The sequence below is a fragment of the Nematocida major genome (assembly GCF_021653875.1).
Source record: "Nematocida major strain JUm2507 chromosome Unknown 2406, whole genome shotgun sequence".
In the NCBI taxonomy this organism is placed as follows: Eukaryota; Fungi; Microsporidia; genus Nematocida; species Nematocida major.
Window position 1 is genome coordinate 122,234 of NW_025952948.1, and position 27,160 is coordinate 149,393.

The 27,160-nt window shown below is 50.3% G+C and overlaps 15 protein-coding genes across 15 annotated transcripts; 6 read left to right on the top strand and 9 right to left on the bottom strand.

Moving 5' to 3' along the window:
• Positions 1–168: 168 nt before the first annotated feature.
• On the top strand, positions 169–1,803 carry NEMAJ01_1519 (uncharacterized protein; the record flags this gene model as incomplete). Its single annotated transcript, XM_047915357.1, has 1 exon — positions 169–1,803. The coding sequence occupies one exon, from the start codon at positions 169–171 to the stop codon at positions 1,801–1,803; it is 1,635 nt and encodes a 544-aa protein (XP_047771314.1).
• Positions 1,804–2,168: 365 nt separating this feature from the next.
• Positions 2,169–3,683, bottom strand: NEMAJ01_1520 (polyadenylate-binding protein; the record flags this gene model as incomplete). The annotated part of the gene is made up of 1 exon (XM_047915358.1): positions 2,169–3,683. The coding sequence occupies one exon, from the start codon at positions 3,681–3,683 to the stop codon at positions 2,169–2,171; it is 1,515 nt and encodes a 504-aa protein (XP_047771315.1).
• A 189-nt stretch (positions 3,684–3,872) lies between these two features.
• NEMAJ01_1521 (DnaJ-like protein subfamily B member 12) lies at positions 3,873–4,358 on the bottom strand (the record flags this gene model as incomplete). Its single annotated transcript, XM_047915359.1, has 1 exon — positions 3,873–4,358. The coding sequence occupies one exon, from the start codon at positions 4,356–4,358 to the stop codon at positions 3,873–3,875; it is 486 nt and encodes a 161-aa protein (XP_047771316.1).
• Positions 4,359–4,436: 78 nt separating this feature from the next.
• On the bottom strand, positions 4,437–4,739 carry NEMAJ01_1522 (uncharacterized protein; the record flags this gene model as incomplete). The annotated part of the gene is made up of 1 exon (XM_047915360.1): positions 4,437–4,739. The coding sequence occupies one exon, from the start codon at positions 4,737–4,739 to the stop codon at positions 4,437–4,439; it is 303 nt and encodes a 100-aa protein (XP_047771317.1).
• Positions 4,740–5,016: 277 nt separating this feature from the next.
• On the top strand, positions 5,017–5,391 carry NEMAJ01_1523 (nuclear transcription factor Y, gamma; the record flags this gene model as incomplete). Its single annotated transcript, XM_047915361.1, has 1 exon — positions 5,017–5,391. The coding sequence occupies one exon, from the start codon at positions 5,017–5,019 to the stop codon at positions 5,389–5,391; it is 375 nt and encodes a 124-aa protein (XP_047771318.1).
• A 251-nt stretch (positions 5,392–5,642) lies between these two features.
• On the bottom strand, positions 5,643–7,175 carry NEMAJ01_1524 (V-type H+-transporting ATPase subunit B; the record flags this gene model as incomplete). Its single annotated transcript, XM_047915362.1, has 1 exon — positions 5,643–7,175. The coding sequence occupies one exon, from the start codon at positions 7,173–7,175 to the stop codon at positions 5,643–5,645; it is 1,533 nt and encodes a 510-aa protein (XP_047771319.1).
• A 720-nt stretch (positions 7,176–7,895) lies between these two features.
• Positions 7,896–11,849, bottom strand: NEMAJ01_1525 (regulator of nonsense transcripts 1; the record flags this gene model as incomplete). Its single annotated transcript, XM_047915363.1, has 1 exon — positions 7,896–11,849. One exon carries the CDS (start codon positions 11,847–11,849, stop codon positions 7,896–7,898), a length of 3,954 nt encoding a protein of 1,317 aa, XP_047771320.1.
• Positions 11,850–12,800: 951 nt separating this feature from the next.
• On the bottom strand, positions 12,801–14,645 carry NEMAJ01_1526 (uncharacterized protein; the record flags this gene model as incomplete). Its single annotated transcript, XM_047915364.1, has 1 exon — positions 12,801–14,645. One exon carries the CDS (start codon positions 14,643–14,645, stop codon positions 12,801–12,803), a length of 1,845 nt encoding a protein of 614 aa, XP_047771321.1.
• A 473-nt stretch (positions 14,646–15,118) lies between these two features.
• On the bottom strand, positions 15,119–15,934 carry NEMAJ01_1527 (uncharacterized protein; the record flags this gene model as incomplete). Its single annotated transcript, XM_047915365.1, has 1 exon — positions 15,119–15,934. One exon carries the CDS (start codon positions 15,932–15,934, stop codon positions 15,119–15,121), a length of 816 nt encoding a protein of 271 aa, XP_047771322.1.
• A 362-nt stretch (positions 15,935–16,296) lies between these two features.
• Positions 16,297–17,127, bottom strand: NEMAJ01_1528 (rRNA 2'-O-methyltransferase fibrillarin; the record flags this gene model as incomplete). Its single annotated transcript, XM_047915366.1, has 1 exon — positions 16,297–17,127. The coding sequence occupies one exon, from the start codon at positions 17,125–17,127 to the stop codon at positions 16,297–16,299; it is 831 nt and encodes a 276-aa protein (XP_047771323.1).
• Positions 17,128–17,420: 293 nt separating this feature from the next.
• NEMAJ01_1529 (protein MAK16) lies at positions 17,421–18,119 on the bottom strand (the record flags this gene model as incomplete). The annotated part of the gene is made up of 1 exon (XM_047915367.1): positions 17,421–18,119. One exon carries the CDS (start codon positions 18,117–18,119, stop codon positions 17,421–17,423), a length of 699 nt encoding a protein of 232 aa, XP_047771324.1.
• A 292-nt stretch (positions 18,120–18,411) lies between these two features.
• Positions 18,412–18,963, top strand: NEMAJ01_1530 (uncharacterized protein; the record flags this gene model as incomplete). Its single annotated transcript, XM_047915368.1, has 1 exon — positions 18,412–18,963. The coding sequence occupies one exon, from the start codon at positions 18,412–18,414 to the stop codon at positions 18,961–18,963; it is 552 nt and encodes a 183-aa protein (XP_047771325.1).
• Positions 18,964–19,102: 139 nt separating this feature from the next.
• Positions 19,103–19,657, top strand: NEMAJ01_1531 (uncharacterized protein; the record flags this gene model as incomplete). The annotated part of the gene is made up of 1 exon (XM_047915369.1): positions 19,103–19,657. One exon carries the CDS (start codon positions 19,103–19,105, stop codon positions 19,655–19,657), a length of 555 nt encoding a protein of 184 aa, XP_047771326.1.
• A 354-nt stretch (positions 19,658–20,011) lies between these two features.
• On the top strand, positions 20,012–23,428 carry NEMAJ01_1532 (uncharacterized protein; the record flags this gene model as incomplete). Its single annotated transcript, XM_047915370.1, has 1 exon — positions 20,012–23,428. The coding sequence occupies one exon, from the start codon at positions 20,012–20,014 to the stop codon at positions 23,426–23,428; it is 3,417 nt and encodes a 1,138-aa protein (XP_047771327.1).
• A 534-nt stretch (positions 23,429–23,962) lies between these two features.
• On the top strand, positions 23,963–26,233 carry NEMAJ01_1533 (uncharacterized protein; the record flags this gene model as incomplete). The annotated part of the gene is made up of 1 exon (XM_047915371.1): positions 23,963–26,233. The coding sequence occupies one exon, from the start codon at positions 23,963–23,965 to the stop codon at positions 26,231–26,233; it is 2,271 nt and encodes a 756-aa protein (XP_047771328.1).
• Between the last annotated feature and the right edge of the window lie 927 nt (positions 26,234–27,160).

The following is a 27,160-nucleotide window of genomic DNA, read 5'->3' on the forward strand; positions in this document are numbered from 1 at the left end:
CCATCATCAAGCAGACAAGATCTCTTGGGAGGAGATCAAGTGCGGAGGCAAGGCCATCGCGGCAGGAGAATGCTGCCCTGAAAATGCACAGAGGCTAAGTGCACTGCGGCAGCGTGGGGAACCAGCGCGCGAGTGACATTTATTTTGTAAAAATATTGTGTGTTTTTAATGGACCTGCAAGAACGCGCTGTAATAGTGGCTGTTCAGTTAAAATCGTCAACATACACAAAGGACCGGCTGTCTGCCCTGGGCGAGGCGCTTAAAATAACAAAAGAAGACGGCATAATTGGAGGAACAGAGTTTCTGGATTCTCTTATTTTTCTGCTGCAAAGCACCCCAGAGAAGTGCACGGAGGAAATATATAAAATACTGAGTGCAGTGTTCACGGGCAAGAACGGGAGAGAGTTTTCAAACATATTCGTCACAAAAATAGGGCCAGGCTTTATCATAGACACAGCTGCAAACAGCGCAAACAGCGCCAGCGACCTCATAAAGAGCACTCTTCTGACCGTGGTGGACCACAACAAGGTTGCGCTGGCCGAGGAGATAACCCGAAGCAGCAAGCACAGTCTGCTTATAGAAGAGGCCCTAAGCGGAAGCGAGTTTGTGATAGACATGCTGGTGCGTCTGGGGAAAGACTCAAATGCGTTCAGGAAGTTTTTAATATTCAATGGGTTTGTAGAGGGCATCATGGAGACAGGCCGCAGCAAAGACAGAGGCCTTGCTCGGTGCAGCATACAGTCGCTGGCAGAGCTGATGAACAGCGACATTTCCATTGTAAGCTACTTTTTTGAGATGGGGTGGAGAAGCTGGCTGGAGTCCACGCTCAAAACCCACACAGAGCATGCTCTCCGGGTGGTGTACGCGTTTGCAGCATACCCAAAGTACCGGCCTCTTTTAGAAAGCTTTTCCAGCACGCTGTTCCGAATAAAAGACGCAGCAGCGCTTTTTCTCCTCTCCTACACAGACGCCGTGCGAGACCCGCAGTTTGCAGCTGTTTTGAAGCAGCCGCTTTCTGCGTGTCCGTGCAGGATGAACTTTGTGCTGGGAATGCACTCAAACTTGCATGCAAAAGTGCACAGCGCCCAGAAAGAGAAAATAGGCTCTCCAGAATACTTTGGGCTCGTGTCCAACTTTGCACAGGACGTGTCTGCGCAGGAAGTGGCTGAGTTTCTAGCAGACTTTTCCAGCCTTCCTGCAATGCCTCTGACAAGTGCGCTGCTCTTTCTCAAAACCTCCATAGCAGTTGCTCTTAGAGAGATGTCCGAGCAGGTGTTTTCGCAGGAGATCCTTCTTTTTCTGCGAGAGCTTTTGCAGAAGGACTCCCTCGCCATGGACTTGCGCGTGCTTGTGGGGTTCTGGCTGCTGCTGGGATACATGCACTGCAAAGACACACCCTTTTTTGTGGAGTCTGTCTTCGCAGACTTCCAGGAGACAATTCTTCCAATGGCCCTTCGGTTTCTTACCTCTCTGCAGCACCCTGCGCACAACTCGGTCTGCCAGGAGGGAAACTGCAGCAGATGCTACTTCTTGCAGGTGACAAGCCCCAACGTATTGCCGCATTCCGTGTACCTCCTCACGCAGCTACTGTGGGTTCCCACACCACTACACAGCCTTGTGCTTTATAAGTTTTCTGAGATATTCGCGTCTCTACAGACTCCGCCTCCACAGCCCGCAGAGCCTGTGCCGCAGAAAGCAGCCCCGCAGGAGACAGCGCCACAGGCACCTCCTAAAACCCCCAGCAAAGATTGCTGCACAAGTACTCCGCCAAAAAGCCCTCCCTCGGGCATATACGACTTGTAGAGCAGACGCAAAGACTGGGCGAGCTCGAGTGGGTCCACGGTGCTGCACTTCTGGGCGCTGGCTTTCACTTTCACTATGCAGAGAGCCGTCTCTGAAAATAAATAAAAACTCTGTGTACGTCTTCGCACGTTCAGACGCAATGGAGCAGGACGCAGCCTCTGGCCGATTTCTGCAAGGATTTCTTCTCGAGGCAGTGCACCCTCAAGGCATATGCTTCAGATGCCAGATGCCTGCAGACTTGTCGCACATGGGTTGCAGCTAGTGTTGGGGAATTAGCTCAGTGGTAGAGCGTGTGCTTCGCATGTACAAGGTCCCGAGTTCAATCCTTGGATTCTCCATTTTTATCTGCGGTAAACCGTATTTATTTATTCTATGGCTACAGCCTTTTTGTCCTCGTCTTTTCTCCTGCGCGTGATTATCTCCTCCAAAGACTCCTCAACATAGTTTGAAAGCACGTTTCCCAAAATGGCAGCCCTCTTCACCTCTTCTGCGCCCAGCTCCAGAATAATTCCCGTGATCTTTTTAGCAAACTCCTCGTCGTTTTTGAATCCGGCCTGCTCTATCTTTGCCGTGTAGTTTGGTGCAAGAGACAGTATCAGCGTGTACAGTTGGTACCCAGTTGTAGAGCTGTTACTGTGTGTCGAAATGTGCTCCTTCCTCTTGCTCTTAGCCGCAGGCGCTCCATACGCGTTGTTGTACACGCTTGCTGACGCTTTCTCCATCTCCCTCGCCTTCTTGCTCTTGAAAAAGGTAATTTCCAGCGGCTGCCCGCAATACTCGCTCTTGTTTCCCTTTTCAACCGCGGCTGCTGCTGCCTCCCTTGTTTCGTAGAACACATATCCGTACGACCTGTTGTTTTTCGTGTCTGTCCCCACCTTGTAGCTTATAATCTTTCCAAAAGCTCCCATGTAGGCCAGCAGGTCCTCCTCGTCGACTGTCCCAGGAAGGTTCGTGATGTACACGTTTCTTCTGTACTCCTGGTCCTGCGGCGCGTTCGAGAACATTTCGGCGAGCTCCTCCACCCGCTCCGTCTTCGGCTTTGCCCTCTGCACGTACAGCTTTCCCTCCTCTTCGGTGCGCCCGGGGAACGCCTTGTCGTGCAGCGCGTCAATGGCCGCCTGCGCGTCCTCGTGCCGCTTGTAGTTCGCAAACGCGAATCCCTTGGGCTCCCCCGACTCGGCAAGAGGCGCCAGGAAGGACGTCAGTTCTCCAAACTTCTCCAGAACGCCCCGCACAGCCCCCTCTTGGGCGTTCTTTGGGAAGTTCTTAACGTACACGTTTGTGAAGGTCTTCTCGATAGCCTCCTTTTTCTTCTCGCGCTGCTGGCTTGGGATGCACTGTATTGCCGACAGCTTCTTCCCCTGCAGAACGATCTTGTTGATCATGCCGATCGCCATCTCTGCAACCTTTGGGTTCTTGTACTGTATGTACCCAACCCCGCTGCACTCGCCCAGGCTGTTTTTGTGCACTTTGCAGCTCACGATAGACCCGAATATAATGAACGTGTCGTACAGCGTCTGGTTGTCCATCTCCTTTGGAAGGTTCTTTATAACAATGTTTCCCTCCTTGTTGCTGACCACGCTTTCCTTGTCCAAAGGCATGACCCGAATCTGAGAGCCCTTTAGATCGTAGAAGTTGAACGCCTCTATGGCAAGAGGCACCGACGCGGCGTCAAAAAATGTGATATACGCATAGCACTTGTTTTTTGCTATAGATGCCTCTTTTCTGGGAATCACAATTGTGTATATTTGCCCTATCACCGAGAAAATCTGGAACAGATCCGACTCGCTTGTTGCCGTGGGAATGTCCCCCACGTAAATAGAGTTTTTTCTCCCAATGTGGCCTTCTTTTTTCTCTTTCTGCGTCTCCTCAATATTCATTTTAGTAAAAAAGAAAATTGCAAATTTATAATTACACACGCAAGCCTGGCCTGCACCCCCTTGCACAAACAGAAAACGCTCGCCACGGGAAAATTTGTTTTTCTCAAAATAATCCCAATTTATATGCAAATATTTATTCTACTCTAGCAAATCTGCTTACACGGCCCACAAAAGCTCTGTGCTGGCGCCTCACCCCCGGATTAGCCCAAACAGAATCAGAAAAACCACAAGCATCACCAGGGCCCTGGTTGAGACTTCCGCCTGCTCTAAATCCGCCCTTTCTCGGGGATGCCTGTATCCAAATCTGGAGAATCCGCTGGAAAACGGGTGGTGGGCAGTGAATGTGTATATGTTTCCCTGGGACGCCGACATGTACCACCTTAGGAGCTCCTCAAACTCTGTATTTGCGTGGGCCCCTGCGTGCCTGTAGTGGGTGCCCCCGGGGTGTGCGGTGTGCGAGAACTTTGGCTGGTCCGTTGTCAGCTCCTCGTACGCTCGCTTGAGGACAATGAAGGCTTCTGTCGCTCTAGGATCGGAGTTTCTGTCCGGGTGAATTTTAACAGCTATTTTCCTGTAGCTGCTCCGTATCTGATCCTTAGTGCTGCCCCTGGGCACGCCCAGCACTTTATAGTGGTCCTCCTTGTTCTGCAGGATTCTTTTTACTTCAGCATCCATTCGTAAAAATATTTAGCAAAATATAAATGCGCGAAGAAGCCGCACACGCCGAAATGCATAGTAAATCGCTTTATTAGACTAGCCGAACAGGTCCATGTCTCCAGAGCTTTCCTCCTCAGACTCTTCCTTCTCCTCTTCCTTCTCCTCAGCAACGGCCTGGGCAGAAGAGCCTGCAGCTGCCTGCATGGATCCTCCGGTTGGGTTTGCAATAATGTTCTGGATCTGCTCGCTGGTGAGCTTGCTGAACATCTCAGCCAAGTATGAGTCTACTTTAACTCCCAGGTGGTCTCCGATTTTTTTGATGCTTTCCTCTGTTACAGGTGCTCCTACAGAGGTCAATAATAATGTTGTCAATACGCATAAATCTTTTTGTTCTATCATCCTCAGCAGTTTAACTTTTCTAAGAGCTTTAAAGGCAGGGGGATAAATTTTTTACTTTTAAATAAAAAATGCACGCGCTGCCTCTAGGCCGGAATTTTGGCTTTTTTCGGACTTCCCTAAAATGATGGGGGCTCGGCGCTGGAAAAAGAGTGCGCGTGCGGGGATATGCGTTTCAGCTGGGCGGGATGTTTTAGGGTTTCAGATCCCAGGCACGTTTCATGCATAATAACAACAAATAAATAGAGACATAATAAAGCCCGAAACGCATTCGGCAAATATGCAAAGAAAGAACCCAGCAGTAGAAGAGTATTGGAAGGGCATTTTAGACTATGTAACATCAGCATCAGTATACAAAGACAACGCGCTCCCTTTGGCCAGGATAAAGCGGCTGATGAAGGTGGAGCAGGAGGTGAGCAAGGTGGCGAGCGAAGTCCCGCTCTTGTTTTCTCGTCTGTCGGAGATATTCATAGAGGAGCTGACTCTGCGGGCGTGGCAGTACACGGAGAAGGGCAAAAGAAGGATTCTGCAAAGAGGGGACATTTGCTCGGCTGCAAAGTCTTCTGACATATTCGACTTCTTGGTGTACCTCATGCCACGAGGGGGCGGAATTGTAGAGCTAAACATAAATGCACAGCCCAAGTATAAGTACTAATGCGCTTTCATAGGAAAAATGCACACTAATAAGAAAATACTATATCAGTAAATAGCGTAATAAATATACAATTCGTGACTTGTCGCCTTTGCATGGCGCAGCAGGCTGCTTTTTCGCAGGGATTTGTGTGCCGACTCAAGAGTCTGGTGCCGCGTCTTTTTTCAAAGTCCACGCTGCCTTCATAAATGTACACACGCAAACATGTTGCCTCTACTGCATTTATTGGAATAACTGGTTAGGCCGCCACATGCTTAGGCCTGTTTCTCCTGCGAGCCGCTGCTAGCGGACTCTTCCGAGGCCAGGCTTTTCTGGCTGGCGCCTTCTTCAGTGCCCTGTATTGTGTAGTACTTGTTCAGAACGTCATCTGGTATTCGGTTCAGCATCTCCTTAGGGAATATCCGCAAAAGGTCCCAGGCGAGGTCAAGCGACTCCTGGATGGTTCTGCACTCGTCCTTTCGCTGGCTAATAAAGTGCTTCTCGAAGTTGTCCACAAACTCAATTACAAGCTTGTCCTCGGCCGACAGAGAGTCTTCCCCCACGACAGACTTCATGGCGAGCGCCTCCTTTCCGACTGCATACTTCGAGTACAGCTGGCTGGACACGTCCGAGTGGTCGCCTCTGGTCATGTTCTCGCCTATAGCGGACTTCATCAGCCTGGACAGGGACGGGAGCACGTTGATGGGCGGATACACTTGTCTGTTGTGCAGCTGCCTGTCGATGTATATCTGGCCCTCGGTGATGTACCCCGTAAGGTCCGGAATCGGGTGTGTGATGTCGTCGTTTGGCATTGTCAGAATGGGAATCTGCGTAATTGACCCGTCCACTCCTGCAATTCGCCCGGCTCTTTCGTAGATTGTGGAGAGATCCGTGTACATGTATCCCGGGTATCCTCGTCTTCCAGGCACCTCTTCTCTTGCCGCGCTCACCTCTCTGAGGGCGTCTGCGTACGAGCTCATGTCCGTCATGATCATGAGAACGTGCTTTCCCGTTGTGTACGCCAAGTACTCGGCTGCTGTAAGGGCAAACCGTGGAGTGATTATTCTCTCAATCGTTGGGTCGTTTGCCAAGTTCAGGTACAGCACAGTCCTGTCGAGCACACCGCTCTGCTCAAACTCGTTTCTGAAAAACTGCGCTGTCTCTGCGTTAACCCCCATGGCAGCAAACACAATGGAGAAGTTTTCTTTGCTTTTGTCCACCGTGCTTTTGTTGTCCACCAGCCCGGCCTGCCTGCAAATCTGCGCAGCCACTTCGTTGTGTGGGAGACCGGCCCCGCTGAATATCGGTATTTTCTGCCCTCGGGCCACCGAGTTCATCACATCAATCGCAGAGATTCCGGTCTGCACCATCTCCTCAGGGTATATTCGGGCATACGGGTTGATGGGCTGCCCCTGTATGTCCAGATACTCTTCTGCTATTATCCGGGGCCCTCCGTCTATCGGGTCTCCCGTGCTGTTGAACGTGCGGCCCAGCATGTCCTCGGACACAGCCATTTTCATAGTCTCCCCCGTGAATTCTGCGCAGGTATGCTTGGTGTCTATTCCCGAGGTGCCCTCAAACACTTGCACCACGGCCTTCTTTCCGCACACTTCCAGAACCTGCCCAGTTCTCTTTGTTCCGTCGGGGAGTGTCAAATGAACAATTTCCGAGTACTTCGGGCCCTTCACATTGTCCAGAATCACCAGCGGCCCGTTTACACTGGACACTGTTCTGTATGTGGTTGTGGGCGGCAAAAAAGAGTCTTTTAGTGCCCGCACATGCTCAGAGAATACTTCATGGTCTTGCATTTATAAAAATATTTGCTCCACTTTATAGTAATAATCCGTGGAAACACAAAGGAGTAATACACAAAGAAAAGAAAAAGCCTTCGCCAGAAGCAAGGCACACAAGAAAGGCCCGGCCAAGTAGTTCCCCTCTTTTCTTGTATGCGCCGGGCCTTGGGCTGTGCAAGGCCAGATTTCTGCCAGGATGTTCCCAGGAAGGCCAGAGGCTGCTGGGAGAGCATGGTACTTCTTAGGCGTGATTTCTGCGCGCCTGAACACTTTTCAGCACAAACTCTGGCTCTCCGCGGATGGAGGCCTGGAAAGAGCGGCGCAATTTGTGCGCAGATCCTGTATATGGGCGCGTGCTGTAAATATTTTTATTATGAGGAAGAAGCTTGATGCTCTTATGTCGGCAATAGAGGACAAGATAAAAGACCCGTCTATAGACATCACCGGGGAAATATACGCACTCGAGCTGTCTATTATCTCTTCATTAAAAAACTCTGAGTAAGCGCGCGCCGGCTGCAAATGCGGGCTGCTTTTCTCGGCACTGTAGCTTATATAGGCTGACGCCAATTTATTTCTTATGTGGGGTGCGCTGCCGATTTGCTGCATGCACCGCGTTGAAGCACGCCGCGCCTTTCCAGGCCTCCATCCGCGGAGAGCCAGCAGATCCAAAAATAAAATTCTGGAGGGCGCTTTCTCTTTCCTCGACTCGGGCTTTTTGTGGCAGTCTTCCACAGTTTATTTACTTGTTGATGCCTTTAATAATATGCTGCACACAGCCTTTTGTTTATAGACGCAGTTGTTCCTCTCTGCATACTCAATGAAGCTTCTCCACATGGGGTCTTTCCTCAAGAGCTCTGCACACCCTACAACAATAACTGAAAGCTTCGCTCTGCTCAGCGCCACATTCAGCCTTCTGTAGTCGTTCAGGAACCCGATCTTTGCTGTGCGCACAGTGGATATTATAATGCACTCCTTCTCCTGCCCTTGGAATCCATCCACGGTCGACACATGGCCAAAGTACAGCCTTTTTTCAAGGAGCTCCACCTGCCCCTTGTACGGGCTGATGATGCCGACGTTTTTGTACACATCCATCGCGGCTTCTGATATTCTCACCACTGCATCGCACTCCATTCGGTTTGTTATGCTCTTATTCACCACTTTTTCTATACCAGGGATATTTACAAACGCCAGGGGAAGATGCGAGCTTCTTGTCACGCCATCGAGCAGCCTTCCCTCGTAGAATGTTTCGCTTACAAACCTAGATATGTCCGAGTGCATTCTGTACTGGGTGTTCAGCAGGAATGGCTTTACGCTGTGCGCCATTCTTTCAAAAAGAGAGACGGCCAGCGGCTTGGACCGCGATATCACGGTTGGAGGCAGCTGCATGGGGTCTCCCACCAGCACCAGGCTTTGCGGCCGTGTTGATAGCGGTATAATCGTGCTGAGCTCGGTGCTTTGGCATGCCTCGTCAATGATCACAGTGTCAAAGGTGTTGCCTTTCATGGTCGACGACCCTGCCATAGAAAGCGTGCAAAAAACCAGCCTTGCTGCCCGTATGCTGGCCTTTTCGCGGCTGTCCAGGCCATTGATCCCCTCATCGGGCTTAACATCAATTTCGTAGGCATCTTTGCCCAGTGCCGAAAAGCTTTCGAGTTTGTCGGCTCCGGCGGGGTCTTGGCACGGGGCTTCAGCCCTTTTGGTTCGCCCGTTAACCTTAAGCCAGCTGAGCGTAAACTCATTCCAGTTCATGCTGGATTCAAGCATGCCTATAGCCGCATTGCTGGGGGCGCACACCAAGATCCTTTGCCCTTTATTCAGAAGCCGTACAATAAGGTGGGAAATGGTTTTGGTTTTTCCGGTCCCCGGCGGGCCTTGAATAAGGGTTATTCTTCTGGTCAGCGCTGCATTAATTGCCTCCCTTTGGCTGCTGTTTAGGTCGTTTTCCATCCATTCGCTGCCCTGCGCAGAGGCGCTGGCTACTTCTGGGGGGTGCACATTCTCATCTGCTTTTTGGCATTGCACAGCCACTATATTCTGCATTTCGCAGAATTGCAAACACATTGCCGAAAGAGCATTAAACTCCCGCATCCCAGTTGTTATGTTTGTGAAGGGCTGGAGGAAAACCGTGTGGTACTTATTCTGGGCTTCGGTTGCGCCAATGCACACGCTGACAGCGTCTGTTATGTTCAATGACAAGAAGCTGTGGGAAACCACTATCCCCAGAAGAGGCGGCTGCAAGGTGTTTTCTTCTCTATAAATTTTCACCACGCTATTGACATAGATGCCACTCGAAATTTTGCCCAGGGACTTCATTTCCATGCACATGGTGTGCGACTTTTCCAGGATTCTCACCACTTTGAACTTCATTTTAGGGCCCGCAAACCCAACCGGCACAGAGTCTGTCTCACTTCCCTCCATATTCTCGCTGGCTGCAATTATTGATGCGTAGGTTTCTTTGACTAGCAGCGGGTAGTATGCGTTGAAGTAGTCCTGCGGCGTTTTGTACTTGAAGCAAATGCCCGATGCATTCTCGTATGCTTCGTTGATGAGGATAGACTGCACAAAGTCAGATTCCCCTATCCGGGTTTCCTTGCACGTGGTCTTGGGGGCTGCCCAGGCAATGATGTCCTGTGTCATGGGCGCCAGAATTTCCTTGACAGTGCTGGCCTCGAGAGAAGGCTCCTTCTTTTGTGTTATTTTTTCTGCTCGCTTGAACAGCCTGTTCATGGCCTCGTCTTCTCGCAAGTTATTTTCTGCATGCAAATGATGGATCACATTCATCATAGAGGACACCTCTGTCTTGCTTCCCATGGAGATTGAAAGATATTTGTCAAACAGGTTTTTAAGAAAAGTCATTTTCAGGTTCTTTCTTTGCGCCAATTTTAGGCAGATCTTCCGAGCCCATGAGAAGTCCACAGCCTTCTGCGCGTCCTCGGACATTTTGTCCAAGTGCACAATAATGTGGTTGACTTGCGAGAGAACTGCGTCCGTGATTGGCAGCCCCACAAGCTTGTACAGCAGCTGTATGATGTCCCAGTCTTCTCCCATGTACTCCGAGCTGTCGAGGCACGCGTCCTCCCCCGCCTCCCGCGTGGCATTCTTCATCGCCGTGTCTTGCTTCAGCACGTATCCGTTGATGTACTTTTCCACAACTCCGCAGAACTCGTTCAGCCCGTACGGGACAACTTTCGCATACTTGTAAAACTGCACACACTCCTCAATTATTTGGAACAGAATCCGAGGGTCTACAGACTCTCTCCGCTCCGCGTGCTTCTTCCCATACAGAGACGCTATGATCACCCGCTCCCGCGCTGTCAGCCCAGACCTGTCCATCTTGCTCAGCCGCTCCTCCAAAACCGTGTAGAAGGTGCGCACTCGCGGCATGAGAAAGTCGGTCGCGTTGGTGGCGCCGACTATGGGCAGGCTCAGGGTGTTTCTGAACCCGAAAAACATGCACTCCGCAGACTTCCCCAGAATCGAGTCCGGATATATGTGCATTCGGCTTATCCACACCTCGCATGCGCGCGCAAGCGCCCTCTCCATCTCCTGGATATCTGTGCTTTTGTGGGCCTGGACCATCTTCACGCTGCACAAGGGCGGCACGTCAAGCCCAAACACCTTTAGCATGTACAAAAACGTATGGATGCACGTCTCGTATAGAACGTCCTGAATGAGCAAAGTGTAGTCCGAGTGCGCAGCCTCTGTGGGGATGTACCCCGTCTGCGCAATCAGATACTCCAGCAGCCCGCTCCTAAACAACTCAATCATGCTGAGCCCCTCGGCTCTGTACACCTGCATGATGCTTTGGTACAGCCTTCTCACAATGTACTTGTTGGAAGCAGCCAGTCCGGCCTGCATAACCTGCAGCTTTAGGGCCTTCGATATGTTTAGGCGGATTGAAACTTCAAGCGCCTCCCACGTTGTGAAGAGCAGAAGCATGCCCACATTTGACGAAACCTGCTTGCTCCTCCCAAGGAACTGCTCCAGCTGCATTCTAAGCATTTTCTCCAAAACCTCCTCAAGCATGCCCCGCGTGTTTCTCAGCGGGATTTTCACGTTTCCATGGATGTCCACCTCCTCGGCCAGGAGAATCTTGTATATATTAAATTCTATGAGCATGTCGCTGCGCAGAGGGTCTTGGATCAGAGACCGCAGAAGCGCGTAGTGGCTGTTCACCAGAGACCCGCCCAGCACCGAAAATATAAAAAGCCCCTTGAGGAAGTCTTTCTCGCTGTACGCACACTTTTTTTCAAGAATCTCCGTGTGCATTTTGTAGAAAAATCTTCCCCCTGTCACCATCCCTGCCAAGTACCGGGGGCTGCTGTATAGCTCGCATATGTTCACAATTGCCCACTCTTTAAGCACGCTCTCGCCTGGAAACAGAAATATAACAGGAATAAGCGGTGTTGGAGGAACCAGCCGAATGGACCTATTCTTGGGAATAAACTCCCGAAGGGCGGGCAGAAGAACGGAGTCACTCCGAGGCAGCTCCACCCACATGTACTCAGCCATTTCCAGAAATGAGTCAATAGAACCATTTATTAGGCCTTTTCGAATGGATTCTATCTCGGCAGGGACGTTCATGCCTTCCAGCTGAGAAAGGTCGTCTGCCATTCTGTGCTTTTGGATCTTTGCAAGAGTTTCCTGCGAGTGGTTTACCTTCTGTATTTCTTCGCATTGGTCTGGCATAAATAAAAATTCTGCAAATTGAACCATAAATAACTTAAGAATATTCGCGAAATGCGCAATTTACGAACTTCGAGCATGTACATAAAAGTAAAAATCGCAGCACATTCGAGGTTTAGAGGGAGCCACCGCACAATCAAAATGATAATTGTAAAAATAAAAGAAAACAATTCGCACACATTTTCCTTCACACATCCGCTATGCTGTGATGCAAGCCGGCTGGGCGTTTTTGAGAGCTCTTAATTGCGCGCTGGCGTGCTTGCATTCCTGGCCTTTGTGCTTACGCAGAAGCCTGCATCTTGAGCGGGCGGCCAGACAGATTCTATGCGCGCCCTCTTGCTCTCTCCAAAGGGCGTGCTTCTACTCGGGAACATTTTCGCGCGCCTTCTGCTGTTTGGCTTCCCTTAAGAAAGCGGGCCTGCCCCTGGATGTTCTGGGCGTGTTTGCTGCTCGCACAGCTTATGCTTTATGCACTGTGCTGGCCATGTGCTGCGGAGGTGCAGGATATGTGGGAAACCTCAGGCCTGGACGATCCGAAAACTTGAAGTGTGGGTGCAGGGGAAAGCCCTGGCGTCTGTTAAAGCGGCGACTATATCGCAGCTTGAAATCGCTATGTAACGTGTTTCGATTTATTTCAAGTACGGCGGCGCAGAGACTACAGCTGAACAATAATTAAAATAGTGCGGCAAGCAAAAGTGCATTAGTACTAGAAAAAGCAGGTGCAGACTATGCCCTTGGAGCGGGCCAGCCAGCCCAGAGCATTTTCGGTGAGCCCTTCACCGCTGTCCTTCTCCAGGGAAAACCAGTTAGATCGAAAGGAGTGCACGCTGGCCAAGCACACAAGCTGGGAATCTTAAGCCGCCAAGGGCCTTCAGTATAACCGGCAGGGACATATGTGTGCTAGGTGCACAGAAATGCCTCGTGCAAACAGTGCCTGCAAAGAGCGCAGGGTCTCTAAGTGCATGGCGCGGGGTTTTGCAGCAAAAAATGCGGCGTGTCTATGCGCATAACAATCGAGCAAAGAACCTCCCCGCCTCTAATCAGCTGCACATTCTGGTCCTTCACGGAGATGCGCATCTGAAACCCAAAGGGCATATTCGTCGCAAAAGAAAGGCCCTCCCCGATTTCCATGCACTTTCTTGCGTCAAAACTTGGGTTCTCTACAAAAATAACTCCCAATTCGTGCAGCTCTGTAAGCTTTTGTGCAACGCTCATGTGCATGCAGTAGGCATCAGTGCCCTTCATGCTTGGGATGTCTAGAGAGCTTTTTCCTGGCTGCTTGAGCCCTGGAAAGACCTGGAACATATACACACAGATATCTACAATACTTTGGACATTCTTTTGAAGAGTGTGTATTTCTTCAGCCTCCATGTTTTTAGCTTTGATGCGTTCTATGTCTTTTTTAATATTTGCTCTTTGATTCAGGCGTTTTTCTTGAACAGAGCAGGCGGTTTTGGGCGTCTTTCGAGCCGGAGCAGGGTTTTTTCCCACGGTGAAGTGTTTCTTGAGCTTTTTGTGGACCTTCAGCTTTTTCTGCAGGGTGTTTGCAAAGCAGCAGTTTTTTAATAGGGTGACCACCTCCATAAAAAACGGCACTTTTGAATACGCGCGAATCTCTCCGTTTGTCCAGTAATGGCTGGCGACTTGCAGAAGTTCCATCGACTCATGTATGTCGAGACTGGAGGCCATATAGGCCAAGCCCGCTACATTTACCAGGTAGTATGCGATATATGGCGCGTCGGCTTGGCTTTTCAACGCAACTCTAAGATTCATGCTTATTTCAGGCAGGTGCTCGAAAAGGGCCTTTGCCATGCATTCGATATTCTGATAGCTTTCCGGATTGCTAAGATAATTATTCTGTATAGCTATGTCAATGGGTTTGTGTCTGAAAAAGCGAATGTACATGAAGTATAGGCTCAGCTGCGATGGGAAAATTTTGGTGCCTGGCACAGGCACTATGAAATGAGCAGCGTCAGCATGCATCCTACACTCTAGCACGCGCAGCATGCTTTCTAAAAATGCCTCGCACTTTTCTTTGGGCATTTCTAGCATGTCTTTGGCAGCGATGTCCAGCAGCCTGTTCACGCTTTCGAGCAGCACATCCACTGAAATTGAAAACTTCTCCTTTTGGGCTTGCTCCGGGGTTGACTTTTCCTTTTTGCTTGTGGATTCTTTTAAATATCCCAGCATGTACCTCCTCTCTCTGGAAATGATGCGGTTTCGGAACTCTTGCGTTTTCTGGTCGTTGAGTGTTTCGTATGAAGCCATGCTATTCCCTCTAACGAATGCTCGCACAATAGGCATGAACACACTCTCTTTAGGGTCGCATTCGTCGTTTTTTTCTATTGCCTCTATAAATTCATTCATAATCAGGCAGAAATGCTGCAGCTCTAGCAGATTTGTGATTTTTTCGCGCTGGAGTTGGTTGGACTCGATCTGCGCATAATTATCCATGTCAATTATGCAGGCCTCCTCGTCCTGCAAGAATTCCTCTATGAGCTTTTTGCTGGACTGAACGTCCGAGCCATCGAACAGTATTGGCCACATGCACTCGCTCTTTTCGAAGTTTTCCCTGCGCAGGCTGAAATACGTGAGGCAGCTCGCTATTTTTTCAATCTTTTCCTTGGCAAAGTCTGGAATGCTTTTGGAAACTTGCACTCTGAGGCATTTGGAAAGCATATGGAACAGCATGATAGTGACCTCGAGGGGCGCATATACATACGATGTGTCGAGCGGGTTTTGAGACAGCGCAGCGTTGTAAGAATCTATATCAATTGTGCACTTAATTAAGTCTTCCATTTTTCTTAAAAGAGAATCTTTCATACTTATACTTATTAGAGATACTGATCAGTTTAATAATTCCCAGCGCAGTCAAAAATGACACAACACAACATAGTTTTCGCATAATTTCACACACACAAAAAGAATTCTGTCAAAATATCCTCGGGCTATCCAAAAGCAAAAAAACAAGGAGCCAAACAGCGCTTTCTCTGCTTGAAAACTGTGCTTGCGGCCAAGAAAGTCGCGTGGAGCACTGCAGTTCACTCCGGCTGCGAGCACAAAAAGCAGCGCGGGTGCCAGCAGAGACTTTTCCCAGCGCCCCAAACCGCGCGTGCGCCTCTCTTATGCAATGCTGGAATATTAACACGTATTTATTTCTATGATGTTTATGTGCCCACAGAGCACTAATTACAACAGTTTGCGCCTCCTTAGCTCCAAGCTTAGTTTGCGCCAGAGACAGGGCCAAAGCCACGCCACTGCGCGGCCAAGCTTCAGCTCTCCCATGCCTCCATGTAGTCTCTTGGCAAGACGTCCTGGACAGTTTCCAGCTCCTTCTCGCTCAAAATGTCGGACACCCGCAGGAAGCAGACCGGCGCCTCCTCTCCGCCTGCATCCATCTCTCTGGGAAGGCTCTTGCAAAGGTCTTTTATCCGCTTTCTCTTTTCTATCAAATCCTCCAGCTCCTGGTAGTAGTTTGTCTCCTCCTCTTTCTTCTTTTTCTTCTTTAGCTTCTTAAATGTGTTTTCTATGCTGCCATCTATTTTCTCCATTAGCCCGCGATAAAAGTCGTGCGCAAGATGCACACGTCTGCTTCGCATCAGCAGCTCTCTATTTTGTCGGTTCATTTTTTCAACTTTTTCCAGAATGTCCGTGTAGTCGGTGCTTTCTTTTTGGCCTTCCTTCTCTGTTTCCTCCAAGACACCCTTCAGCATTTCCTCCAGCGCCCCGCTTATATCCACAGGCTCCAGCCTATTCGTTACCCGGCGCGCCCTTCGCTCTTCCTCCGGCGCCTCCATGCTCTCTATGCTCACAGTGTCCACCAGCGATGCCAGCAGGCTGCTGAGTATGTTGGACGGCTTGATCTCCTGCTTTTTGCTCGCTTTTTTCTGTTCTGGCTTTTTGCAGCCCTCTGACAGCAGGCTGTACATTCCCTCGCTTGGGGGCTTGATATACTCGTACACGTAGGTGTTCAGCGCAGAGTTGGTCAGCGTAAAGCCTTCCATGGGCTTTGTGCTCTGCGGCGCCTTTACAGTTTTTGTGTTTGGGTTCGTCTTTACAGTAGAGTGGCCCTCATGCTTGCCATGCATAAAAAACAAAAGATAGAAACTAAAATACGAAAATGCCTCGGCGCAAGAACAGCAAGCACAGCGCAGAAGATAACGGAAGGAAGAAAGCAGGGCAGTCCAGGGTTCAGAGACATAAAATTAAAAGGAAATAAAAATTGGCAGATGGTGCCCATTCCCTGCTGTGTCCAGGCATGCCCCGCTTCAGTCCGTTTTCCCATGCAGTTTACAACCCATCCACGCCCTGCCCTCTGCGCTACGCTCTTTTTCTTTTCGGGTTATTCCAGCACTGATTTGGGTTATTATGACTTCCTTTATTTATTTCCTGGCCCGGCTGCTCGCGTCTCCGCGCCTGCCCTCCAGGCTCTACCCACTGGCTGAATGGCTTACTTCTTCTTTTTTCCGTCTCGCGAGCCTCCGGGGGACTCCCTGTAGATTCCAACGACTATCGCGTGGTCTCTTTCGTATGGCTCAAGCGTGGTCTGCTCCTTTGGCTTGATTTCCAGCTTCCTAAGAATGTTTACTTCGTTTGCAAAAACCTCCGCCGGCGCCTTCACAGAGTCTATGCAGTTGGCCTTGATTGAGATGACTACACCGCCCCCCTCCTTCAGGAAGTACTTTGCGTTCAGCCCAACAATTCGTGCCTGATCTGGCTGTGCCACATCCGCAAATATAACATCTACAATTGGCACGATCATTCTGTACTTCTGCGGGAGCCTGGCGTCCTCAATAATTGGAACAACGTTCATTCTCTTTTTGGCCATGTTCAGCAGGTCTCTTCCCGACCTGTGGCTGAACTCCACCGCATAGACCATGCCGTTTGGCCCGACAAGGTCAGACACGTGCGACACGCTCGTTCCAGAGGCTGCACCCAAGTACAGCACCTTTGATCCCGGCTGGATGTGTATCGACTCCAGCCCGCCAAGTATTCCTGCAGCCAGCTTGCTTCTAAACGGGTTCCACGCCCTGTACTCCACCTTGCTGTCTTCGGGACCCGCAAGTATTCTTTTTTCGCCGTACACAGTTATTCCCGGGGTTAAGTTGCACGTGGCAAGCGTTTCTTCTTTTCCTCTGGCCAAAAACACGCCCTTGAATCTGGGGTGCGGCTGCAGCACAACTTCCTTTGTCTTGTTGTTTTGCGGTTTTCTCTGGAACTTCTTCTGCGGACCTCTCTGGTTCGAGCTGAACGGTCTTTTGTCTTTTCTTCCTACTGCCATAAAATATTTTAGCAGCAGAAATATTTCTAAAATAGAAAAACGCGGAGGCCCGCATGGGAGCCTGCAAAGACAGACGTGACATTTGCCATATTTTTATTAGTCGCTCTGGCCCTCTGTTTTGGCGCGCCTGGCCCTGGAAGGCCCACGCCCTGCGCCTTTTCGTCTCTGCCAGAGCCACTGCAATCTATCTGTTGTTTGATTTATATATCTTCTTCCTGGCTGCATTGCCTTTGATTCTGCATCTCTCAAAGAAAACACACTTCTCTGTTCTTGCACGCCTTCTTCCTGCGCGCCTACCACTCCATCTTCATTTTCTTCTTCGCCTTCTCCTCCTCCGGGGCCTCTTCGGCCTCGTCCTCAAACTCGACAACATACTTGATTCCTCGGGTCTGCACCAGGCCCAGCTTCTTCCGCCGCTCCTCCTGCACGGTCGCTTTCTCCTGCTCAAGCATTCCCTTGTTTCCGTACACCCCCAGCTTGTACCTCTCCAGGACCTCCTTCTCGATGCTGCTTTCAACCTTCGCCAGCTTGGCGGCCTTGGCCTCGCGGGCTCGGTCCTGCTTCTCCGCCTTTCTCCTCCTGTACAGATACTCTGGCCGGCCCATTTTGTCCAGCAGGGCTTTTCTCTCCAAATAGTCTGAGAGCTTTGTCAGCCGCTGCTTGCACTTGTGCACCAGCATCCGGTCCCAGCTCTCCAGCTCCTGCGACACCATTTCCAAGGCCTTGTCGTAGTCCTCGGGCAGCTCCACTTTCTCGTACAGAGAGCGCGGCCTGTGCCGCCTTTCAGGCTCTTTCATTAAAAGATACAGCTTCCCTTTTATTTCCCGGATCGTTGCATACTTGGAGTTTGCCAAAGGACATGTTGCTCTGCTGCACATTCCGGAGACGTTATTTGCATTCCTGCACAAAACGTCCGTCTGTGTCTTCATTTTGAAAGAGCAGAAAGAACTTGCCTTTCCTATCGTGTCCCATATGCTCTGGTCGTCCAACATCGTAAAAAATCTTTGCGCTCTTTTTCTTCTTTTCTTCTCATGCCCGGAAAAGAGCTGGGGCGTGGCCGGAGGACAGAAAAACGCCGTCTGTTTGTGGATCCCCTGTGGTCTAGTGGCTAGGATTTCGCGTTTTCACCGCGACGGCCGGGGTTCAATTCCCCGCAGGGGAACTTTGTTTTTGCCACTCCCCCACGCGCCATATGCCTTGCCTGCGCCTTCTCTGCTGCGTGCAGCCTTTTCTTGCACTTTTTGCCTGCTTTTCAGTCTTTCTCTTTCTGCCTTCTCCACTTCAATGGGAAAAAACTCGCACGCTTTTCAAGAAGCCTGCAGATTGCACTACACAGAAGACAGGCAGCAAAAAAACGTGTGTGCCAGCCACATGCTGGGAGTCTGTCCCAGGCACGAGCTGAAAATGGGCCTTGGCAGGACGTGCAGGAAAGAGCACCCTGCCGACCTCTCCGGACACGCCTTCAGCCAGGCCCTCTGCAGAAGCGGCGCGTGCGCATTCCAGAGCAGGCGGACTCTTTCCGACATGGACAGGCTGAAAAGCGAGATAAAAGAGGTTTTTGCACGGACTAAGCCAGCCCGCCCTGAAAGAGAAAGCGTGCATTTTCTGAGGGCGCTCACAATTTTCGAGCTCTGTGGAAGCCCGCTTGCTGACGCCGTGCGCCCAAAAAAGCAAAAATGCAAAGAGTGCCCGCACTACGTTTCCAGCGAAGCAGAGAGAAGAAAAGTGCACGCTGCAGGGCGGGTGCACAGGGCATACGAGAAAATGCACGCGTTTATAGAAAGATACTATGCAGGGTGCGGGTTTTGCCAGAAAGCAGGAAAAGTCCCTGAGTAAAATAAAGCACGAAAAGGGATATCCACCTCTCTGCACACGGCCTGGCGCTGTGGCAGCCTGCGCATTCTCTCGCAGATTTTTGCTTTTTGGGCTGCTCGCTCCTTCTTATGCCGGACACTTTCTTTGTAAATATTTTCGCATGGTATACTTTGACTGCGAATATGACACCATAGGGAAAGACCGAGCGGGGGTGATGGTGGTGAGTGACGGATGCAGGGTTTTTGGCACATTGGGAGGACCTTTTGAGCCTTCAACGGGCACAGCAAACATGTATGCAGGGAGCGTCCGGGTTTCTATAACTGGGTGCAGCGAGAACAGGATAGAGTATGCCTCAGTGCAGGAGGTCCTTGAGAAGACGCTGTCCAGCATAATCCACATACGAGACTATCCAAGGTGCATCCTGGACATAAAATTATACGTGGTGACATCCCGGGAGAGCATCATCTCTAGCATAATAAACACAATATCCGTGCTTCTGCTGAACGCGGGCATACAGATGAAGGGGGTGCTTGTGGCTGCGTACGAAAGCAAAAGCGGAGCAACCGCAGGGTATGCCCACTCAAACAACGTGTACAGCAAAGTGCTAGAAATAGGCGAGTGCGCTGAAGAGAGCACCAGCGAGGTGCAGGACACTCTGGAAAGAATGGTGTACTCGCTGAAGGAGGACTACCAGAAAAATTGGGAGCTTGCATAGAGAGAAGAATGCGCAGGCGGAGCCCGTTCCAGCCGGGCCCTCTCCCAGGCGCACACATAAATAAACGCACTGGGCGCATCTGGGGCATTTTCTTGCACTTTATGGGTTGGCTGTGCCATGCCTCTTGGAGCCCGGAAATTGAAAATTTCCAAAGGCGTATCTGCAATTTCTGCGCTGGAGGGATTTGCTTGGCTGCAGGGTATTTTCTCTGCAGCAAAGAGAAAAATGCACGCGCAGAGGAATCTGTTCGGGCATCGGCCCAACCTGAAAACGCAGCCAAGGGTAAAGCCTGCTCTGCACATGGCAAAGCATTTCTCTGCACTGGCTTTTAAGCAAAGTATAATTTTATTTCTTATGAAGAGCGTTGAAGAGAAATACGTGCCGCTTGTTCTGACCAACCTGTCCATGCTGAAGGAGGATACATACACAGCAGGCCAGGAGGCGGAGGCAGCGGATAGTCCTGGATTTATAGGCGCCAGCAATTTTAGGAGCATTGGAGGCATATTTGGGCTATCAAACCCTACCGCGGAGGGGATCCACAACATAGTGAGCCACCATAAGAACCGGCTCATTTGGATAAACCTCCGGGAAGAGCCTGTTGTTTTTATAAATGACCGCGCATTTATTTTGCGGGACATGAAGGACCCTTTTTCCAGCATCAAGTCGTTCACAGGATGCACATACAAGCGGATGGAAGAGGTTGAAAACCGGCTTAAGAAGGACATCATAGGGATGGCCAAGGCGTCAAACGGAATGATAAAAGTGTATGCAGAGAAGAGCCCAAAGTCTCTTCTGGCCAACAGCATGTCGGTGCGCAAGGTTGAGACAGCACGCGACCTGTTCACGCGGATAGAGGGCGTGTGGTACTACCGGATTCCAATGGGGAGGATAAGCAGCCGGGAGTTTTTTGTGTCGGAGCTGGACAGGATTCTCTGCAAGCACCAGGCGCCAGGCCAGGGCGTGCCCGAGTGCGCGATAGGCTTTGGCTCGGGGTACTGCCAGGACGACGTGCTGCATGGAATGAGCGCATGCCTTCTGCGAAGCGCCCTTGTGAACAAAGTGCCCATCCAAGAAGGCGCCAAGATCTCTGGGTTTGCACACGTCATTCGGGTCCTGGAGAAGGCCCTGGAGAAGAGCGGGCAAAGCTTGGCAGACTTTCTTGTGAAGACAGGGAACATATTCCCTGCGCTAGAGAAGGCTCTGCTGGGAAACTACGATGTTGTCGACAGAATGATACACGCCATGAATATGCCGGACATAAAGCACAATGTAAACACGGCCGTGTCTGCGCTAAAGTACAGGCTTTTGCCGTCCCTGCTGGAAAACGTGATCGCATTCCAGTGCACAGAGTCTGTATGCTATCTGAAAAAGTCTGCGAACGCCCTGGAGAGATATGTCTCGCTGGTTCTGTATGCGCTGTACTGCACAGGCCCCAGAAAAGGCACGTTTTCCGAGTGGATTGCAGAGTCGTCTATTGCGCAAGGCATAATCCACGAAATATGCAAGCGCCCCAGCAAAAAGCTGTTCATGCCCGCTGTGGTGCAGCAAAAGGGCATTCCAGAGGAGGAGTGGAGCGCCGTGATTGGGGCAGGGACTGTTCTGCAGGCAGACAGAAATATGAACAGCGTACTCGAGAAGCTGTGCATAGAGAATGAGCATGCTGGAAAAGGCGAAGAGAAGGCAAAAACAGAAAAATGCCCTGCCCCCAAAAGCGAGCAGAGTGTGCTGCTGCAGGGCCTTGCAGGCTCCTTCCCATGGAGTATCTTGCAAATTCACCAGCCAAACACCCACACGCGGATTCCCATCGCCGAAAGGCCTCTTTTGTGGATAAACTTACGCGCCGAGCCTGTGGTGTACATTGAAGGAACTCCGCACTCTGAGCGAGACAGAGCCCGGCCAGGCAGAAACATAAAGACGCTTCCCGGAATAACGGACGAGCTGGTGAACAACCAGGAGGAAATACTTATACGAAGAATCCAAACCGACGGGAGCCAGTCAATGGGCGAAATTGTGCTGTTCGCCCCAGAGCAGAGCACAATAAAAACCAGAATGACAAACATACAGCTGAAGAAGGTGCAGACCTGCCGAGAGTTTATCACTGAAAGCATCCCCAGGATAAAGTATGTGCGGATTCCAATGGTGTCGCGCGCAGCGCTGACCCCAAACATAGTGGACACCCTGCACGGCACGCTCTTCGCCCACAGAAACATGCCGATTGTGCTGCAGGCGAGCGGATACCTGGGCCGAAACCGCACAGTGTACGTTCTTGCTCGGGTGGTTGAGCGCGCCGGCGGAATGCTTGCAGAAGGAAGCCCGCACCCCCAAGAAAGCCGGCCTATTATGATACGGCCCATTGAAACGCTAATCCGGATCCTGCGCCAGGGAATTGTGGCCGAGGGAATCGTGCGGAATGCCTGGAAAGAGGCAACCGGGGAGGAAATATACGACCCAGAGAGCGAGTTCCACAAGAACCCGAACAGCTTGGTGAACTATTCTTTGATGGTGATGGTTGCCTCGTACATTCTGGAAGGCACAAAAGCCACGTTCCGGGAGTGGCTGAGCGGAAGAAAAGACGCGCAGCACGTGTACGAAAGCATCAGCGCCGAGGCGAAGGAAATCCCCGTAGACTCTGCTAAACAGGCAGGCGGAGAAAACAGCGTGCTTCCAGAGAAAGCGAAGGGCGCGGACAGAGAGGTGCCAAGCCAGAACGAAAACAGCGAGGAAGATCCCGTTTTTATCCCTCGCCCCTGGGGGCGTGTAATCACGCCGCACACAATTCTTAAGAACGACTTTTTCCCTGCTCTGAGGATACTCCGAGCTGACGCCACGGACATGAAGGGGTGCTGCAACTTCCGCGCAATAGAAAGCGCCGGAGACACAATAGCTGGGCTGGCCCAGCCAACGGCCTGGGGCGTGCACTCCCTCGTGGCGTATTTCCAGCAAAAAAGCCCTGCGTCTGTGAACTGGTTCTGCCTGCGGCAGGAGCCTGTCGTGTACATAAACGGGTTTCCGTTTGTGCTAAGAAACACAGACGCCGTGTACGAGAACGTGATCACAGAAGGGATAAACAGAAAGTGGGTTGAAGACATTGAAGAGCGGATGAAGAAAGACTGCCTTGAGGAGTCAGCGCAGAGCGGGCTAATTGTGCACAGTGAAGAGGTCCAGGAGGGAAAGAGCAAGCTCGTGTCTGAGGTGATTCGCACAGGGAATGTTCTTACGCCCAAGGAGGTCTTTGTCCGAGACGGCATGAAGTACTTTAGAATGCCCATTTCAGACGAGCAGACGCCTCTCCCAGAAATATTTGACGAAATGTACCGCGTCATTTCCTCCATGCCCAAGCCCAGGATACTTGTTTTTTCATGCCAGATGGGAAGGGGCCGCACCACCACGGGAATGATCATATCTCGGCTGATTACCTTCACAGAGCACCTCGACAGCGTGAGCCCGCAGGAGAAGGCAGAAATCCTGCTGAAAAAGCGCATGGGCATAGTCTACCCGGACGAGCACGAAATAATTTCCAGGCTGGTGCAGGTGCTTCCCATGGGAAGAGAGGGGAAGAACTTGGTTGACGAAATGATCCAGGAGTGCGACCACATCCAAAATGTTTATGAGGCTATTGCCAAGCAAAAGGACAGCGCAGGGTACCTTGCAAGATACTTCTATCTACTATGCTTTGGGTCTTTCCTGCTGGAAAAGGAGGAGCGCACGTTTTCAGAGTATCTCGGCAACCGAACAGAAATAGGAGCAATTGCAAACGAAAGAGAGTACTAGACGCGCAGCGCCAGAAAAACGCCTCCGAGCATAGCACAGAATAAGCGCACTGCTGAGTGCAACACCACAAATAAACGCTGCTATGTAGGATTTAGGAGCCAGAGCCACTTTTCTATGCAGAAAGCCTTTTTGAGTGCAAAGTTGCAGGCGCGCAAAGAAAGAATGCGAATGCGCTTTCAGCCTTTTTCAGAGCCCATGCGAGTGTCCGGGCTGCAAATTATAAGCCGTGAAAATGCACCCAGTTCGCTGAAATGCACACACGCAGCAGGCTGCCCAGAAAGGCAGAGCTGCACAAATTCGTGTTTGTGTGCATGTTGTTTTTGTTTTTTTGACGTGCGCAAGATGCACTAATAACCTTGCCTAGCGCCTGCATGCGCCAAATTAAAAACAGAGATTTTGACGCATTTTCAAGAAAAAGGCACAGCACTTTCCACTTTATAAGAACTATTCGGTCGCTCTTTTTCGATTGAAGGCAGTAATCATATAGATTAAAATCAAAAATATAGGATAAAAGAAGCAGGAAAAAAAGCAGAAATGGAGATTTGGAAGAAGACGGTGCTGGCCATTATGTCAGTGTCGATTGTTTTAGGGATAGGCGCATATTCATACATATCCTATGAAGGAGGAAAATCTGCGAAGAAAGAAGCCCGGAAGAGCGCTGAAAGCCCAAAGCCGCACGCGAATAAGCCCGTGAAACCTCTGAGAAAGGCACTTTCCCACAAGAATGCCCCTTCTATGCCGACATTAATCGAGGAAGCAGAGGCTGAAGAAAAATGCGTATGCACTGCTGAGGACTGCTCTGCCACTGTTTTGGTGCTCTCCGGTGCTTCGCCAGAGCTTCTTGAGTCGAAGGACGGGTCCTCTAGTGCTGAAGAGTCCAGCGAGGCCGAGCCCTCAGAGAAGTCGGCGGCGGAATTTTTTGAAGAAACGTCCCCCAGAAAAAGCTGCATACTCATACCGTGTAACTTCGACAAGGACGGAGAATCAGAATTCAGCACTGGAAATGTTGAATGGAAGTACCACAGAGAGAACCTAGGAAATATGGGCAAGCCTTCAAAACTTATGCATGGCCCGGACAATGGAAGTTTTGGCGTTGTGCGGAATCCTAGGCACATGCAGCCCAACTTATTGGATCATGAAACCATAGAAGAAGAGTCGTCACATAGTGGTGCTGCCGACACAGAAAAAGAGGCTAATTCAAATAAGGCTGCCGACGTAGAGTATAGTGCGCCGATAGATGAGAAAACGAAGAACGATCCTGTGCCAGAGAAAGGCTCCTCCCCAGGCCCAAGCTCTAATACTGTCATAGAGGGAGAGGGAAAGGGAGAATATAACAATGCTGTCGGCGCAAAGAACCCTACTATACCGGATGAGAAGGAGAAAATCGGAAAAAGCGATGATGTGCTTCTTCCCAACCACTTATCCGTGCTCCAACCAGAAAACAGCGAGCAGAAACCCGAACCAAAACAAAGTGATTTAAAAGAGAGCAGCGGCACATCCGATTTATCTGGGGCAATGGAGCCAGAAAAAGCCGTGTCTGCTCAAAATGAAAATATTCAAAGTTTGAATGAAAATCCCGCTGTAGAGAAAAGCAAAGAGTCTGAAGAGGATAAAAAACCTTTTTCAATAGACGAAGAAGGCACCCCTCTGCCCGTGCCCATGCCTTTGCAGGATCCAGAGCCTTCATTGCCAAGTGCCGATTCTAGCTCGGTTGAAGCCCCCAGTGATTTATGGGCGCATCTCAGCAACAGAATTGCTCCTATTATACCGCAGGCGAACTCATCCCCGACTGTGCAGCACCCAACCCATGAAGCTCTGCCGAATGCCTCTACTGAAGGGGAGGCGGCAAGCACTTCATTTTTGGGTGGCCAAAGCAAGAGTTTAAACGTACAGGTCCCAGATGAGAAACATAAAATGCGGCCTGCCGAGGAAAGCACGGCCGGTACGCCTAGTCCTTCTGGCTCAAACGAGTCGCAGGGCTTGGAAAAGACTTCTACCCCCTCAAAAGACTCGGACCCTGCCAACACGGAAGAGCCAGCTCCTGCAAATCCTGAAATTGTGGCGCCCAGAAAATCAGAAACACTAGAAATATCAGGTGCAAATGATCCTGTGCCCACCAAACAGAAAGAGCCAGCCCCTGCTAAGCCTGAAGTTAAACAGCTTGAGGATCCGAAAATCCCAGAGCCATCTGATTCCAGCCATGCAATATCTAGCACACAGAAAGAGCCAGCATCGGGTGAGAAAAAGGATCCAAAACCAGCAAATGAAGCTACGAGCTTGGAAGTTCCCGCAGTAGTTGGGCCAAATGATGTAGTTCCAGCAGAGCCAAAGAATGCAGCACCGAGTGCCCCAGCTCCTGCTAAAGAAATTAGTCCAACCCCAGCTATATCAACCCCTTCTGAACCAACCAATCCAGCGATAACTGAAACAAAGGAAGTAGCACCCCCTAAGCCAGTGTACGTGGTTCCATTTGTGTCGGATGATGGTTCATCAGATAAGACAGATCCAAAAGACTTAGATATGGCAAAAAAGGATGTGGGCTTGTTCTCGAATTCAGATGATCTGCCGCCTGTAGTACATGACCCAAAGAATGTAGAGCCTGCAGTGCCAGCTAAGCCAGCGGTCGATCCAACACCGGCCGATCCAAAGAATCTAAGACCTGCTGTACCGCCTAAGCCAATGGTTAATCCAGCATCGGCTAAGCCAAAACCTGCTGATCCAATGAATCTAAGACCTGCAGTACCTTCTGAACAGACGGGTCCAAGCCCAGTTGAGTCAACACCGAATAAGGAAATATCGATTTAGCCAACACTCGTCGACCCAATGCTGGCTGAGCCGAAGAAATAATCTCACCCATCCCGAAGGATGCAGCACCAGCCAACTCTGTTTTGCCAGCGCCCCCATCACTAGCTAAACTGGAAAAAAACATTGCTAGTTTGATAAGCGCTGCTATTAAACAGAAACCTTCTGCATCTTTCAACACATAGGATCCACTTCCTTTCCTGCCAAAAGGCTCCTGCGCCTGCTAAATAGCAAGTTTCATTTATTCATATTTAGCGCCAACCCCAAAAGTCTTCTTCTATCGTACGCAGCTTCAAGCACACATGCACAATCTGGCTGAGAAACTTCATGGCAGATAAAGCAATGCTGCGCCAAAACAAAGTGTACATAGAAAGCGCATTTCAAACTCTAAAAGCACAGGCTACGCCTGCTTAGAGCATCTGCATGTTCTAAACTTTTTTGGAGTTTGCCAGCTCATTTGTATTTTGTGCTTTTTGTTTTTGGTTTTCTTGGCAGGAAGTGCACGGGCCTTTTCATGGCTGCACAGCCCTGCAAAGCAAATCAAAAGAAAAAACAAGCAGGCGTCAAATGTCTGCACAAACAAATAAATACACAATAGCTGATAATACACGTATATAAATACGGCTCTGCCTGCGGCTATTTAAGTACAATGCAAGAAGAGGCGTCCTTTTCAACTTTCAACTACATCTATAAAGATGGCGAAAGCAGCACAAGTGCCACTGAAGTCAAAAGTCAAGGCGCATACATGGAGATGAAAACTGTAAAGCGTGTCCCGGAAATCCCCCCTTTCGTGCTTTTGGTAGAATCTTACGATGATGAGCACCAAGAAGTGCCGGATATCTACCCAGCCTTTCCGCCAGAAAAGAACCGCCTGTTTGTAAGCCCCTATGAAGCCCCCTCTGCAAGCGCAGGATCCAAAAACTTCCGCGG